Source organism: Nematostella vectensis, chromosome 1 (assembly GCF_932526225.1).
Source record: "Nematostella vectensis chromosome 1, jaNemVect1.1, whole genome shotgun sequence".
Taxonomy (NCBI): Eukaryota; Metazoa; Cnidaria; class Anthozoa; order Actiniaria; family Edwardsiidae; genus Nematostella; species Nematostella vectensis.
The window spans coordinates 848,314-866,215 of record NC_064034.1 but is presented as its reverse complement, the minus strand read 5'-3'; the positions used below and the strand labels follow the sequence as shown (position 1 = coordinate 866,215).

Below are 17,902 nucleotides of genomic sequence, written 5' to 3'. Positions count from 1 at the left end.
ACGTATCAAAATGAAAACGCTTCGTGTGGACGCGGATCTTTTTTGAAAACGGAACAAAAAGGTTGCGTTTTCAAACGAAAACGTATACGTGGGGACAGGGTCTAAATAGCGTTACTTTCGGTGTACGGTTTCTTGCTCCTCAAGAGTTATCCTCCGTAACCCGCATGGAGTTATCCTCAGTAGTCTAACATTGCTGTCGATAATCTTCTTTTGGCGATTCTGTCGCGTAACCCGTTTTCTGGCGCGCGTTTGCTCTTTGTCTACAACCCTTGTCTTTGAGGGCGACCGTTTGTCGTTTAGTGTCTTGCCCTATTTCCTTCCTTGTTTGCACCCCGTCTTTGTGTGTAGATCCTATCTAGTCCTTGAGGGTGATGTTGATAATCTTGATGTCTTCGTAGGGCTGATCGTTTTTCGGGTTCGTTTTCACGAGACTGATCTGCTGTGCTACATCCATCCCCTTCACAACCCGGCCGAACACGGTGTGTTTATTATCCAACCACGGCTGAAACAAAACGTCCACAGTGATCACATTAGCGAGATACATACGACATCATCCACAGTAATCACGTCATTAGCGAGATCGGCTACAATATTCACGTGATTAGCGAGATACATTTGACATCGGCTACAATAATCACGTGATCAGCGAGAATCGTGACGTCTACAGTAATTACGTGATTAGCGAGATACATGTGACATCATCCACAGTAATCACGTGATTAGCGAGAAACGTGACATCATCCACAGTCGTCACGTGATTAGCGATAAACGTGACATCATCAAAGTAATCAAGCGATTAGCGAGAAATGTGTGACATCGTCCACAGTAATCACGTGATTAGCGATAAACATGTGACATCGGCTATCGGGGGAGGGGGGGATTTATGTTACTATCCCGCAAGATATCAAATAAACTGATAGCTAGTTTCCTTTACCTTACTCGTAAGGTACTGTTATATTTTAGAATAAAGCATAATTAACGTTACCGTAGCCAAATGGCTTCATTTCGGGTGAAATTTTTTTATTATGTCATTCGATGACAATAGGCACACTCTAGATCTAAGCAAAAAAAATACCACCAACCACAAAAATACTCCGCCAGATATTCAAGAAAAACCGAATTCGAACGAGAGTAGCGTTATTCTCGAAGGCGTCAATAATCCCATAATCCTGTTTACTTAGCTCAAAGTCTCGCGATTAGCATCCGGGGAACTTAGTTTTACGGCTTTTCCCTCTAATTAGCATACAAGCGCGTCAGTATCATTATCGACGTTTTATCCGAGATTTATCCGTATTTATATTAACTTTATAAGCGTTTACTCTAAATTTTGCATAGTTGTAAACTACGCCAAGATTAAGTAAGAATCCTTGGCTTCCTTTGAAGAAGGCTAAGCGGGGAAGAAAGCCCAAAACATAGAGTTGTCTCCGTTCGCGGTCTTTTTAAGTTTTCCGCGCTCTTCTTTTCTTCGGTGCAAGCTCGCTTCGGTCTAGGCATCTTCCTTCGCTTGCACGACTAGCGCTATGACATTTGAGCGCCTAAGAGTTTTGTACAGGACCCGAAATGATCCCAGGACCCGAAACGATCCCAGGACCCGAAATGATTCCCAAAAGTACCCCCAACTGATCCTCGGACCCGAAACGATACCGAGGAGTCCCCGAAATCAACCCCAAGGAATTGCGGTAATGGACAAAGGGAAAGCAGAAGAAATACTTGCAATTCTTGAAGCATAATAAAGGGTTAACAGCGACTCGATTTCTAAACAACGTGACTTAAAAATATTAAATTCCAACACAATACTTCTATTTATTACATTGCCTGGCGTTAAACCCATAAACAGAGTCCAAAACAAATACACAACTTTAAATTGCTACTGAAAGGAATATAGCATAAACATAGCGCAGCTTTGCTCAGATCAACCATACTTTTGACCTTCCATCACACTCTTAACATTTTGCGGTCCCGACACATGACTCCGACACTATAAATCTCATTTCCGGTAAACATCACCCCTAAAAATTAATATTCATCTGACAACCAAACATGTATTTCACCACGAAATCCTTGTTCACACGAGCGAATATTTACCGACACATTTTAGGCAGCCGGTTTGGCCGAGAAGATGGAATGACAAAAGCACACTGAGTAATACACTAGAACAACCCTTTTACTACCGATGCAAAATGTTAAGAGAATGTGAAAGCAATATTATGTGAGTTTTGAATTTCCTCATGTGGTCGTGCGTACACCCCGGCATGATCTCATGATATGATAGGTCTTTCATTCACCGAAAACAAACATGCCAAAAAATAACTTTAAAACATTTCGCTTCCTATGTAAAGCAGCATGTCCCATCTGTAAAGACTTTCTTTTCTGGCTTGTTATGTAAAAATGATTTATCCACGCCGGGCTCCTCAAATTACTATCACAGGAATTGTTAGTTGACCCCAATTTCTGACTCAACCACTGTATTTCCCCCGCAGTCGTATATAAAAATCTTAATACTATAGTTTTAGTTAATGTAAATTTCCTTTTAATAACACAAACAAAGCTAAATGTTTCATATGTTTTTAAAACTGAAAGCCAATCCTTACACATTCCTTTAGTTGTCCATTACTGTAATTCCTTGGGGTTTATTTCGGGGACTCTTGAGGATCGTTCCGGGTCCCGGGATCAGTTGGGGTACTTTTGGGGATCGTTTCGGGTCCTGGGATCATTTCGGGTCCTGTACAGTTTTCCTGCTGCGTGTAGAGCGTGCAATGTGATTGGTTGCCATACGCGGCTCTATTTGCTCTTCGTCTGTCATTACTGTCACGCTGCCTCTAATGTTTACACAACTTCAATCCCCGATATCTCGCAATCAAATTTCACCCCATCTTACTCTAAAAATGTGAATTGAAGGTACACTTCTAACCGTCCGATTCCTGCGCAACTTGGCAAGCGTCTAGTATAGATATTGTTCTGTCACACCCTGCCGCGGATAATCAATAGCTTTTTTGCTACGGACTTAATTAGCGCGTTGTAGCCAAAGAAGCAAAATTATTCCACGCCTTACTTTGACCCTTGATTATTAATCAACGAGGCTGTGTGACGTCAAATGCAGACACGGCAGGTCAGTTTGTTACATGACGAAAGATCCCGGGAGGTTACGGGAGGGTAAGTAAATAATTCGCATGTTTAAAAGTGGTCGATTTCGCACTTCGGGCCAGGCAAAAGCACTCAAAATTAAGCGTGTATAAAAAATGATTATTTAAGGAGGAAAGTACAATCATTAAGCTTTAAATTGATATATAGTTTGTTGGTATTTGCTTTAATCCGACGCGAGCGCGAGCGATTTTGCCGGGACGACCGGGGTAATTACCGCTTGGGTCTACGGTATCCTTAAGGAGTGGCCCCTTTTCTAAATTCACATAAAAAAACCTCTCTTCGATAAGACATTCTAACAACAAATTAGTGGCGTTCACTTAGAGAGGTCTAAGCGCGCAGAGCATGTCAAAGGCCTTAGCACACAAAGCAGGTCAAAGGTCTAAGCACACAGAGCAGGTCAAAGGTCTAAGCACACAGAGCACGTCAAAGGTCTAAGCACGCAGAGAAGGGCAAAGGCATTAGCACACAGACCAGGTCAAAGGCCTTAGCACGCAGAGCAGGTCAAAAAGCTTAGCACACAGACCAGGTCAAAGAGCTTAGCACACAGACCAGGTCAAAGAGCTTAGCACACAGAGCAGGTCAAAGGCTTTAGCACACAGAGCAGGTCAAAGGTCTAAGCACGCAGGGCAGGTCAAAGGTCTAAGCACACAGAGCACGTCAAAGGTCTAAGCACGCAGAGAAGGTCAAAGAGCTTAGCACACAGACCAGGTCAAAGAGCTTAGCACACAGACCAGGTCAAAGAGCTTAGCACACAGAGCAGGTCAAAGGCCTTAGCATACAGACCAGGTCAAAGGTCTAAGCACACAGACCAGGTCAAAGAGCTTAGCACACAGACCAGGTCAAAGAGCTTAGCACACAGAGCAGGTCAAAGGCTTTAGCACACAGAGCAGGTCAAAGGCCTTAGCACACAGAGCAGGTCAAAGAGCTTAGCACACAGACCAGGTCAAAGAGCTTAGCACACAGAGCAGGTCAAAGGCCTTAGCACACAGAGCAGGTCAAAGGTCTAAGCACACAGAGCAGGTCAAAGGTCTAAGCACACAGAGCAGGTCAAAGGCCTTAGCACACAGAGCAGGTCAAAGGTCTAAGCACACAGAGCAGGTCAAAGGTCTAAGCACACATAGCAGGTCAAAGAGCTTAGCACACAGACCAGGTCAAAGGTCTAAGCACGCAGGGCAGGTCAAAGGTCTAGCACACAGAGCAGGGTATATAACTCACTCACCGTGGGAACTACAGTGATGAAGAACTGTGAGCCATTGGTGTTTGGGCCAGCGTTAGCCATACTGACGGTGTACGGCCTGTCATGGCGGAGGTTACGATGGAATTCGTCCTCAAACTCACCGCCCCAGATGGACTCACCACCGGTACCATCGCCTGAAAAAGTAAATATCAAATGACACAATTGAAGCGTGATTCCAAAAGCGATACATCCATACCCTGGCCAAAATACAGCAATTGACTGAAAACCCACGGGCTTCTACCAGCTGAGAATACAATCTTTGTAAAAATGCCCCTTTTTCCAACTGCGCATTTTGTCAGAAATCCTTTAAGCGCTTCACATGGGAGTGAATTCACCCGACAAGTCAGAGTGCTTCACATGGGCGTTTATTTTCACATCCTCCGCCAATAGGGATTAGAGAAAGGCAATAGGACTTATTTAACAGCAGAGGGATTTATAGTACCCGATAGAAGAACAAGTTATAACGCCCCTGAAAATAATCCAAACTGTTCTGGGCCAACACCCTTAACTTAAAGCCCGTCACACCAAGCTACTTTTATAGGCTCTGACGCATTAAAGAGGAGATAAAAAAGTGTTTGATGGGCTCACAAACTACCTTGTGGGTCCCCCGTCTGAATCATGAACTGTTTGATGACTCGGTGGAAGATGTTGCTATTGTAGTAGCCATTCTTGCTGTGAGTAATGAAGTTTTCTATCGTTCTAGGGCACCTTAAAATGTAACCATAAGAAACAGTCCCATTACTGACACAGGAACCCTGTATACTTCAGAAGATAAGTAGAGGATGAAAAACTGATTTAAAAAATTCTTTCATGCTAAATAATGCCACCCAATGTTACATTCGTCCCTTTACACTTGACAAATGTAAAATTCGATGCCTGACCATGCTGCTAGGATGCAATTGTAATGCAAGTAATTTTTGATTGAAACACTTATTTTCTCTTTCGTTCAAGTCCCAGCCAGTAGCAAACTCTAAAGGGTTACATGTGACTGATTTTCAATAATTGAGCCTAAAATTTAAAAAAAAAGCAATTATTTGTAAAACTTACTCCTTTGAGAATAGTTTGATGGTCAGGTCTCCCATAGTCGTGTGGATAATCGCCATTTCTGGTAGCTTCGCGGGCGTGTTTGACCCCTGCACCAGGCACAATATTGACACATTTTTCGAATTAAAAGGCATATACTGTATGGCTGAAGTCAATTATAGGACCAAAGCGAAACATAAACTAAACGAGGCAAATTCTCTGTGTTTGAGGCTAAAATATTAACAAGTCAATAATGACAGAAAACGCACGACCATGGCCTGACCATGGCCTAATCATGGCTGATTGGAGTACCTTAGTTCACGTTGGACTGACCATGGCCTGACCATGGCCTAATCATGGCTGATTGGAGTACCTTAGTTCATGTTGGACTGACCATGGCCTGACCATGGCCTAATCATGGCTGATTGGAGTACCTTAGTTCACGTTGGACTGACCATGGCCTGACCATGGCCTAATCATGGCTGATTGGAGTACCTTAGTTCACGTTGGACTGACCATGGCCTGACCATGGCCTAATCATGGCTGATTGGAGTACCTTAGTTCACATTGGAATGACCATGGCCTGACCATGGCCTAATCATGGCTGATTGGAGTACCTTAGTTCAAGTTGGACTGACCATGGCCTGACCATGGCCTAATCATGGCTGATTGGAGTACCTTAGTTCACGTTGGACTGACCATGGCCTGACCATGGCCTGACCATGGCCTAATCATGGCTGATTGGAGTACCTTAGTTCATGTTGGACTGACCATGGCCTGACCATGGCCTAATCATGGCTGATTGGAGTACCTTAGTTCAAGTTGGACTGACCATGGCCTGACCATGGCCTAATCATGGCTGATTGGAGTACCTTAGTTCACGTTGGAATGACCATGGCCTAATCATGGCTGATTGGAGTACCTTAGTTCACGTTGGAATGACCATGGCCTAATCATGGCTGATTGGAGTACCTTAGTTCACGTTGGACTGACCATGGCCTAATCATGGCCTAATCATGGCCTAATCATGGCTGATTGGAGTACCTTAGTTCACATTGGAATGACCATGGCCTGACCATGGCCTAATCATGGCTGATTGGAGTACCTTAGTTCAAGTTGGACTGACCATGGCCTGACCATGGCCTAATCATGGCTGATTGGAGTACCTTAGTTCACGTTGGACTGACCATGGCCTGACCATGGCCTAATCATGGCTGATTGGAGTACCTTAGTTCATGTTGGACTGACCATGGCCTGACCATGGCCTAATCATGGCTGATTGGAGTACCTTAGTTCAAGTTGGACTGACCATGGCCTGACCATGGCCTAATCATGGCTGATTGGAGTACCTTAGTTCACGTTGGAATGACCATGGCCTAATCATGGCTGATTGGAGTACCTTAGTTCACGTTGGAATGACCATGGCCTAATCATGGCTGATTGGAGTACCTTAGTTCACGTTGGACTGACCATGGCCTAATCATGGCCTAATCATGGCTGATTGGAGTACCTTAGTTCACGTTGGAATGACCATGGCCTGACCATGGCCTAATCATGGCTGATTGGAGTACCTTAGTTCACGTTGGAAAGACCATGGCCTTGGTGATTTTGTGAAAGCCGATAGTGATAATGACCACCGGCCAACAGGCCTTGAATTACTGGGGGTGGTGGGGCAACACAGAGACATTAAAAAACTAGGGGCACAGTTACGTCTCTACTGGTCATTTCATTATAATTTTAGAGAAACAAACTGGGGGTTGAGAGTAAAATGATGTTAATGATGATTAATATGACTATGCAACTCTGTCTTGTTAAATTCATGTCATACTTACTTGTGTGGCTGCCATGATTTCCTCTCTAGATGGCTTCTCATTGAAAATATCTCTCTCACTTTCACCACTACATGAAGAAAAAAGAAAACTTAGGCCTTAGTGACCTCAATTACTTTAAAATAATAGCTCCATGATACAAAATATATGCTGCATGGTCCATGTTTAGTGTGTGAACCTCTCCCCTACACATTTCAGGAGTAAAGCCAGAAATAAGCTATTCCCTTTGAAGTTACTATAACAAAGACAATGTGATCATAGCCAAGGCAAATGACTGAAAGAGCTCTTCACTAGTCAAGTGACTTGACTTGACTATGATCGAAGCAAGGATCTTTGGTTCTCCTAAGACTGGCTACAGCTCTGCACTCACAAGCACTCATGATGGTAGACATGACAAGTAGACATGACAAGTAGACATGACAAGTAGACTGTAAGACAGTTACTTACATGTGAATCTAATTGTTTAATAATGAGTTTAATTCAACCTTTCGCAGTATAGACTGGATTACAGGTGAGTCAGAGATACAAGTAAGCACTACAACAAAGTACAATTAATTTAAATGTAATTAGCGTATTTAACAGTAACGAACTCGTTGAAACGACTAGTATTAGTAGGCCTCTGATACGATTTAGATTTAGACCTGAGATTATAACCTGGATCATGCGTAATGCGACGCCCTTTAATGATAGGAAAAAGAGGATTCTCTGGATTGATTCTGGAAACGAATTGCTGGCATGCGATATTTCTTCGCTCGTGCAACGTTGGAAGGTTTGCAAGCGTGAGTGAGCCCTCATAACTACTACCTGGGAAAGCGATCTTGAGCGCACGCCTCTGAACATTCTCTAGGGCGTCAGACAGATAATTTGGAAGGTTCGCAAAGGCTGCAGACGCATATTCAATGACCGATCTGATAAGTGACCGGTAGACTGTTATCAGCTCTATGGCATCCAGGCCGCATTTCTTAAGTACTCTTAGAGCATAAAGCCTTTTGTTAGCCTTTTTAATTATGAAGTCGCAGTGCGCAACCCATGTCAAGTCACAGGATATGAGAACGCCAAGCAGCTTGAACAACTGCACCCGATCGATGGTATTGCCGCCTACGGCCATGGGCTGCCAACTGCAACTATCATAGTTTAAGAAGCTAACAGACATTTCTTTGCAATTGTAAACCAGGTTCAGAGACAAAGTGACAGTATTGTATTGTTTTCAAGAACTGTAAAATTACACACTTTACCTCATTTCTGGTCCTCGTGAGGAGAAGATATAAAACCTATTTTTCTTAAATGCTGTGCAAAAAACAGCCGGGTCAGTGCAGTCTTTAGCCAGGGCTGGATTATCAGCAGCTTGAATTTCCTAAAATTGTGGAAAATCTAATAAACATTTTCTCGTTGATATCTACATTTTTTTACTTAAATGTTCCACAAACGCATGCTCATGCTTACCAGGGTCAAAGACACAGCCTTTTCCTTTGGTCTGCCTTGATAGAGAGCTAACTGGAGAAACCGAACATTTTCGGGCTACAGAGGGGAAAGTTAAAAAGCAAGATTGATCTTCATTCAAAAACAAATAAGAAATGAAGAATACTTTTATGCTGTACAACTACTGTTTTTTTATGTTCTTACATACCTTTCCTATTATCCTTACACAACGATTTGTATGAAGGTTGACAACTGAAAATAAAAAAGGACAGTGAGACATGAAAGAATGGATTCCATGATTCTGTACCTGTAATGATTGGCTTTAGACAAACACAGACGGTACCTTTTATTCCAAGCATGGTCGCATACAGACAGTACCTTTTATTCCTAGTATGGTCGCATACAGACGGTACCTTTTATTCCTAGCATGGTCGCATACAGACGGTACCTTTTATTCCTAGCATGGTCGCATACAGACAGTACCTTTTATTCCTAGTATGGTCTCATACAGTACCTTTTATTCCTAGCATAGTTGCATACAGAATAAAGTACCCACTTTCATCAAAGACTAGAATAGATAAAAACAAACAGGTGTTATATTTTGGCACCCTATTATCAAATTTCACCAAATATAAATGTCACCTACCCTGAATACATTATCCACCTAGGACAAATCAACACTTCGACAACTTACCAACATTAGAATACTTGAATGCATCTGATTTCTCTAAATCTCTTTCGATGGCAACACGGCGCCCGAATTCCATGTTAGGAAGTTGTTGTTTTTGCTGCAAAAAAGTACTTGTCAACTTACGCTCACACCTTCAGATTCCTATACACATCAGTATACCTGCTGCATCTCAGTGAAGACTTGCAGAGACTCATCAAACACACGCGACTTCTTCCCACAAAGAAACCGGAACACCCTAACCTGATAACCAATCAACCAAAACATTATTTCTACTCAAAGTCTGCTTCCTTAACTTTTTATCTGTTGCCATAGAAACAACTTCTTTTTTACCATCTGTTGCCATAGTAACATGTGCTTTCTTACCTTTCGATCTGTTGCCATAGTAACAAACATTTTCCCATCAGGTGAAAAGCGCAGAGAAACTGGAAATGTTTTACACTGTTTGAACAATAAGATAAAAAATCTTATGAAAATGTATTGTATTTCATTATAAGAATGATCACTTACCTTGATAAGAATGATCACTTACCATGATAAGAATGATCACTTACCTTGATAAAAATGATCCATTACCATGATAAGAATGATCACTTACCATGATAAGAATGATCACTTACCATGATGAGAATGATCAATTACCATGATAAGAATGATCACTTACCATGATAAGAATGATCTATTACCATGATAAGAATGATTGCTTACCTTGATAAGAATGATCACTTACCTTAATAAGAATTATCACTTACCATGATAAGACTGATCCCTTACCACGATAAGACTGATCACTTACCATGATAAGAATGATCACTTACCATGATAAGAATGATCACTTACCATGATAAGAATGATCCATTACCATGATAAGAATGATCACTTACCATGATAAGAATGATCACTTACCATGATAAGAATGATCACTTACCTTGATAAGAATGATCACTTACCATGATAAGAATGATCACTTACCATGATAAGAAAGATTGATTACCATGATAAGAATGATCGATTACCATGATAAGACTGATCCATTACCAGGAAAAAACTGATCAATTACCATGATAAGAATGATCGATTACCATAAGAATGATCACTTACCATGATAAGAAGGATCACTTACCATGATAAGAATGATTGATTACCATGATAAGAATGATCACTTCCCATTATAAGAAAGATTGTTTACCATAATAAGAATGATCACTTCCCATGATAAGAATGATCACTTCCCATGATAAGAATGATCATTTTCCATGATAATAATGATCACTTACCAAGATAAGAATGATCACTTACCATGATAAACTCAAACAGGTCTGTGTCTGTTTTATATTCAAAGTCCAGGTTCTTGGGAAACTTGAAGTCTCCTTTTAGTGCTGACCAGTACTCAACCATACCAGCTGTGTCTGTGGATACCACAATATCATATCTAGGGTTGTACTGAAAATGGAAAAGTTGTATTAATTTTTTACACATCACAACCACTTTTCAACCCAAAATGTCCTGATGACCAAGAATAATAAGTGTTGGGAAAACTTACCCTTATGACAGTTATTGTGCTTGAGTGAATGTTCAAAGTGTGCAGTGGGGTATTTGAGCCTCTCCCATCATAGATATGAATCACCCCCCTGTCAGCATCTGAGCTGTAGAATAAAATAATAGGAAATTTCACATATCGTTCTTTCTCCCTCCTACATACTGCATCATATCAACACACAAATCCACATATTATATTAACACACCAATCTACACATTATATCAACACTCCCATCTACATATTATATCAACACACCAATCTACACATTATATCAATGTGCCAATCTACATATTATATCAACAAACCAATCTACATATATCAACACACTAATCTACACATTATATCAACGCGCCAATCTACATATTATATCAACAAACCAATCTACATATAGTATTACCAAACCAATCTACATATTATATCAACACACCCATCTATATATTATATCAACACACCAATCCACATATTATATCAACACACCCATCTACATATTATATCAACACACCCATCTACATATTATATCAATACACCAATCCACATATTATATCAACACACCCATCTACATATTATATCAACACACCCATCTACATATTATATCAACACACCCATCTACATATTATATCAACACACCCATCTACATATTATATCAACACACCCATCTACATATTATATCAACGTGCCAATCTACATATTATATCAACACACCAATCTACATATTATATCAACACACCAATCTACATATTATATCAACACACCCATCTACATATTATATCAACACACCCATCTACATATTATATCAACACACCCATCTACATATTATATCAACACACCCATCTACGTATTATATCAACACACCAATCTACATATTATATCAACACACCCATCTACATATTATATCAACACACCCATCTACATATTATATCAACACACCCATCTACATATTATATCAACACACCCATCTACATATTATATCAACACACTAATCTACATATTATATCAACACACCCATCTACATATTATATCAACACACCCATCTACATATTATATCAACACACCCATCTACATATTATATCAACACACCAATCTACATATTATATCAACACACCCATCTACATATTATATCAACACACCCATCTACATATTATATCAACACACCCATCTACATATTATATCAACACACCCATCTACATATTATATCAACGCACCCATCTACATATTATATCAACACACCCATCTACATATTATATCAACACACCCATCTACATATTATATCAACACACCCATCTACATATTGTATCAACACACCCATCTACATATTATATCAACACACCCATCTACATATTATATCAACACACCCATCTACATATTATATCAACACACCCATCTACATATTATATCAACACACCCATCTACATATTATATCAACACACCCATCTACATATTGTATCAACACACCCATCTACATATTATATCAACACACCCATCTACATATTATATCAACACACCCATCTACATATTATATCAACACACCCATCTACATATTATATCAACACACCAATCTACATATTATATCAACACACCCATCTACATATTATATCAACACACCAATCTACATATTATATCAACACACCCATCTACATATTATATCAACACACCCATCTACATCATACCATGCCACTGCAGCAACAGCAGCTCCTCTGGGAAAGACCCACTCACATTGTCCTGGTGCATGGTTGAGTTTCAACATGTTGATCATATCTGGAACAAAACACCTACGTAAGTTACTTAAGCAGATTCTCTCAAACAACTCACCCTATGTAACACTTCTATGTAACTCTAACCTAAAAGCACTCACATAAAACTTCTACAGTACCGCTCTTGAACATACACCTATTTCAATAAACGTTGTCAGTGCAAATGGCAATTGGCAATTGGCAAATGGCAGTTCTAAGACCAAGTACTGCTTATCATGAATATAATTATTTGTAAGAAAAAAAATGATAAGTATTATAAAAAAAATTATAAGAAATTTCCCAAATTTTCATACATTTAGTAGAAATTTAAGTTCCATGGTATTTTTTGATAGCAGAACTGCACTTGACATATGTCATTTGCCATTTGCACTGACAACATATATTTTGAAATAGGTGTATGCTGTTATACTGCAAACTGTCCACGTCCGAGGTATTTAACTGGTTTATTAAATTATCTATACCTAGTAAATAACAATTAAACTGGGGGAAAAGAGACAAGACTTAATAATATGTGGTTCATTTGCACAGCTTTGTTCCTGAATTTCATGAACAGTGTTTGCAAATTTCGTGAACAGTCTAAACAGTGTGCATATGTTCTAGAGTAGTACTGTATAACTCGCACAAAACACTTCTAACTCTAACTTGAAGCAATGTTAAGATTACCTCAAGCAGAATCTTACCAAGTTAAACACCACTCACCCAACACTCACTTTAACCTATTATAGCAAGTTAAACACCATCTGTTCTCTTGTTGTATCTTATAAGGGTGGTTAGCTTGAAAAAAAAAATTCATTTATTTTCATTGTTGAAATTGTCTTACCAAAATTGATGACATCAAATACTTTCATTGACTTGTCAGAGGCCACAGAGCACAGTAGCTGGCCATCAGCACTTGCAGATATTCCCTGGATTGAGCCTTAAGGTAGGGAAAAAAGACATCAGTGCATTCAGAACCATGATTGAGCCTTAAGGTAGGGAAGAAAGACATCAGTGCATTCAGAACCATGATTGAGCCTTAAGGTAGGGAAAAAAGACATCAGTGCATTCAGAACCATGATTGAGCCTTAAGGTAGGGAAAAAAGACATCAGTGCATTCAGAACCATGATTGAGCCTTAAGGTAGGGAAAAAAGACATCAGTGCATTCAGAACCATGAGTAGAAAGATGGCTGACTGGGGCTTCTGATAGCGATTTACAGGTGTCAATGACAAGAACTGTCTGTGCTTGAATCAAGACATCCACTATACATATTTATATGTACATTAATACCATGCTTAAAATGATGGTTGAAGGCTTTCATAGAAAATGCTCAATACTCGAAAGTAGAGCGGTGTATAGTGTTGGTTTGAGAAAAATACAAACTACATAGGTTTCCCTACAGGCCTGTTTCGTGGTTGCCCACTCATCAGGGGACCATGCTTATATACAGTACCTAGGTGACTTTTAAAGTGCTTGACAAACTCAATTCCTTCTTCTTGCTTTTTCCAGAATTTTATATGGCCATCACAGCTTGCTGTCACTAGAAAGTTTGTCCTAAAAAACATGAAAAAGACCAATTACCAACCAAATCTATTCATAACTGCTTTTATTTTGGGTAAGTCTTCAGAATTCAGACCTCTTGATGGATGTATTCATAGGGAAACAAAAGAAGACCCTTGACTTAAATACACACTCTGTAACGACGAGGTGCGTGATGACATCTCTGTGCATGTAGCTCTTTTCGTATCCCTCCGCCGACGGTAGGTTCTGTAGGTACACAGGCTCAAATTCTAGCACTGGGGAAGATACAAAACGGTACTAGATTTTAGCATCTGAATGGACAAACAATTCAAACCTTCTCTCCTAATTTTGCTGGTTATATACCTATCATACGGTCAGATGGTACTGCTATATCTGATTGAATAACTGATTGATAGGTTCTTTTTTTAAAACCGTTTTGTCTTCCGAATATAGATGATTAGTGAACATAGAGTCAACAGAAATAAAGTACCGCAAAAAGTGACATTCCGAAACTCAAAAGGCTGTTTCTCAAATAAAAACCAACACACTTTTCTTCTTCTTCGGCTTGGGCTCGGGAGCCGGCATAGGTCCAATCACATCTTCGTCCTCACTGTCACTCTCTGCCGCTCTTTTGCGCTCCACGTCCGCCATCTTGAATCCTCGGCTCACTGAGGTATCATGGTTAATAATACACAGGAACCCCGCATTTACCCGTCATTCCAAGCGGGCTGGAGTTGGCCTCAGCGTTTGAACATGGTGAGGGAAATTCACTGCTTTTCTTGTTTTTCAATAATATTTCAACGTTTTCTCGTCATAAATGCACAACGAATTCTCATGAATGTGTTATTGATATTAGGGAGGCGGGAAGAAGTTCGCTTATCCCAAGTTTGTGTGGTCGCCGTCCGGGGGATGGTGGTGTAATCCAAAGAATTGGAGGAGGAATACTCTGATTGCCTTTGGCGTTTATGCCGCTATTTGTATCCCTGTTGCCTATATAGCTCTGCAGCTTGAGGTATGTATTCGTTCGTTATAATCCTGTATATTTATTGGCACTGTTCTGGTTTTATGTTGGCAAATTTATCGCTGGGATTCGTTTGTACAGCCTTTAGTTTGACTCGGCGCCATTATTGAACGAAACCAGGCCTTCTGGTGGTAAAGATCGCCTTAAACGAGACAATTAATCTTTCTTTCAGTATTTTTATCCCATTTGCCAATTTCGGATACTGATCAAAAAGGTTAATTTGTCATTAACACTTCTTTCCCAACATCAATTAGCTGGGAGTCAAACAAACAATGTTAAGAATGATGTTCTCTCTCATTGCTTAGTGGCGAAAGCTAATGGCAAATTCTGTCGCCCGAAAAAGAAGTAATCAGTAACCTACAGCTGCTATTCACAGTCCTAAGGGTGGCACTTAATAGTATTACAACTACTGCATTTTTGTGTTTATTTCTTCTTGATGTTTTTCAGAGGAGGCCTGTTCCACCATACAGACACATCCCTTCCCAGAGACTAGCCAAGTATGCAAAGGTTAGTTGTTAATTATTGGAATACTGAGTTATTGCCTGCATCTGTGCTAACAAGGAGCTTCCTAACTCATTGTGTTTGATCCCCAATTCCTCTTCAAATGATGCAGTAGAATTTGCATAAACCAGCTGGGAATTGCATTTCTTGTTCCCTGTGTAAATATTATTAATGCCAATTTCCTTGTATAAGCACCTATCATTAAAATACAATTCCTTTGTAAGCCAATTCATATCTTGCTTTTCATACAATATTTATTTATGTATCTACTGACATGATGAAAAAACCTGGAAAATGTGCAATTCGAGATAGATAAAGAAGACACGATTTCTTACAATGGCCATTGGTTCCTTGTGTTTCAGAAATATTTTCAAAACACAAATAACGTGAGGCCAAAATTCACATACCCAGATTTTTGCTTTTTAAGGTATTTTAAATGGGCTTAGGGAGGAAAAGCTCAAATTTCAATGACACTTAAAAATAGTCACATCAATATCAAAAAGTTGCATTTGATATTTTGTTTGCTATTACTCACTACATACTTAGAGAAATTTTCCACCTTATTAGCTGTGAAATGGGCTTATTTGAAGCGTCATGTCATGTTTTTCTGTCATGTCGTATCTACTCTATTTTAAGATTTATGCGAATTCCTATTTTGCTATTCATATTGTTTATTTTATGTACTATCTATTCTATTTCTAGGTTGATGATCCATCTTTGCCTGATAATTACCAGTTGATCAACTACAAGAACTGACTTAGTATCTGTGTGAAGTGTGTGGTACAAATGTTTGGTCACAATGACTTGGTTTATTCTATAAAATTACCAGTAAGTTTCTCTTCATGAAAACCTTATATCTGACAGGGACATATTATTGTAAATAATATCTTGCTTTTGTTGACTTGATCTAGTCTAAAACTCTTTGTAAAATATACACATAATTGTGTTATAGGTTATAGGTTTTAGCTGTGGTTGCAATAAATTGTCCAGTTTTACAAAGTGTGTTCATCTTTGTATATGCCTGTATAAAGGGGAATTGTGTTCAACTTTGTAAGTCTGTTGGTGGGAGCTCATACAAGACTTGCTGAACATCCATGCATGAATTCTATTTTGAGATTTATATTAATTGGAAAACATCAGGATAAATGGGGCTAATAGCCAAATAATAGTACTTGTCAGAGCAGTTCGTAAAAATACCTTATCAAAAATGTTTTTTTCTAAACAAAATTATAGTATTGGCTTTTACACTCAAATCGCGTTTTTTTTGGCTACTAATTCTAATGCACACCATCCATATCTAGGGGCAAGCAGTCGTTCTTTTAATTTCTTTTTCGTAAAAGTTAATAATGTATATTTTACCATAGCAATTTGAAAATGAAACAGAGACCTATGACTAACAGAACTATTTTTGATGTAATGTCCGACGATTTGCTCGCCGTTATGTCTATTTATGGTTAATCTTTTTGAAGTCAAACTCCCATGAGGTCAACGTGTCATACACTCTTTTTTTTTTTATAAGAACGTCGAATTTTCATTTGAGGCTGAGCCGTTCTTATGTTTGGAGCAATAAAGGCCGAAGATGTTCTTAACGATGTTCTTAAATTTAAGTGTACATAATATTATAATACCCAATGACTTAGGGAAAGTTCATTTATTATCCCGAGGAGGGGGTATGAGGATACTGTGGGGGGGGGGGGGGGGGGGTCGAAAGAATGTGTATTTTAAAAAGGGGGGACACTGATTTCTTTGTGTGTTGTCTCTTCTAATTTAACAAATCAGACTTCTTGGTTTAAAGAGTCTCTGGGACAGTTATTTGGCATGTAAAATCCAGGAGTCCAGAATACATATTAAACTACGTTTGATCTATAGAATACTATATACTTATGTTCCATATTTTTAACAAAACGTTTTAACGCTATAAGCGCTAATTCTTCGTCATCAATATCCTCGCTCATATCTAATTTCCTGTCTTCCTCTCTTTCATTGCTTTCTCGTGCTGCGCTTTTCCTCGCATGGAGAAGAACGAGAAGCCTTTTTGCTTCTTCTGTGTCATATATAGCATCAACCTTTATCAGGTTGACAACCTGGATTTAGTCGCACATTTGACTTTTGTGCCTTCACTTTTTCCGAATTAATGTATTCAGCCAATTCCTTCCCCTCCACTTTCTCACCATCTTGCAGCAGCTCATCTCTTGCCAGCGTTTCTCTGACATTGTTGTAACCTCCTTTGCTCCTTTTTTTCTTCGGGTT

General features: G+C 39.4%; 2 protein-coding genes across 6 annotated transcripts; one reads left to right on the top strand and one right to left on the bottom strand.

The window, feature by feature from the left end:
- Positions 1-208: 208 nt before the first annotated feature.
- Positions 209-14,789, bottom strand: LOC5505829 (peptidylprolyl isomerase domain and WD repeat-containing protein 1). Of its 5 annotated transcripts, none has more exons than XM_048725230.1 (20): positions 14,679-14,789; positions 14,303-14,405; positions 14,063-14,163; positions 13,452-13,547; positions 12,548-12,635; positions 10,884-10,986; positions 10,640-10,783; positions 9,707-9,781; positions 9,503-9,583; positions 9,347-9,440; positions 9,196-9,220; positions 9,101-9,129; positions 8,861-8,904; positions 8,677-8,751; positions 8,469-8,587; positions 7,237-7,303; positions 5,429-5,514; positions 4,977-5,089; positions 4,364-4,515; positions 209-502 (listed from the first exon to the last, which is right to left on the bottom strand). In XM_048725230.1, exons 1-20 carry the CDS (start codon positions 14,779-14,781, stop codon positions 356-358), a joined length of 1,845 nt encoding a protein of 614 aa, XP_048581187.1. In that variant the 5' UTR covers positions 14,782-14,789; the 3' UTR covers positions 209-355. The 5 variants fall into 5 exon arrangements, with proteins under 5 accessions (XP_048581187.1, XP_048581185.1, XP_048581177.1 ...); XM_048725228.1 differs by lacking the exon at positions 9,101-9,129 and adding an exon at positions 9,066-9,094; XM_048725220.1 differs by lacking the exon at positions 9,101-9,129 and having other exon boundaries at positions 9,167-9,220.
- Positions 14,790-14,793: 4 nt separating this feature from the next.
- On the top strand, positions 14,794-16,647 carry LOC116613693. Its single transcript, XM_032374179.2, has 4 exons — positions 14,794-14,886; positions 14,987-15,142; positions 15,599-15,658; positions 16,355-16,647. Exons 1-4 carry the CDS (start codon positions 14,809-14,811, stop codon positions 16,406-16,408), a joined length of 348 nt encoding a protein of 115 aa, XP_032230070.1. The 5' UTR covers positions 14,794-14,808; the 3' UTR covers positions 16,409-16,647.
- The last annotated feature ends 1,255 nt before the right edge of the window (positions 16,648-17,902 follow it).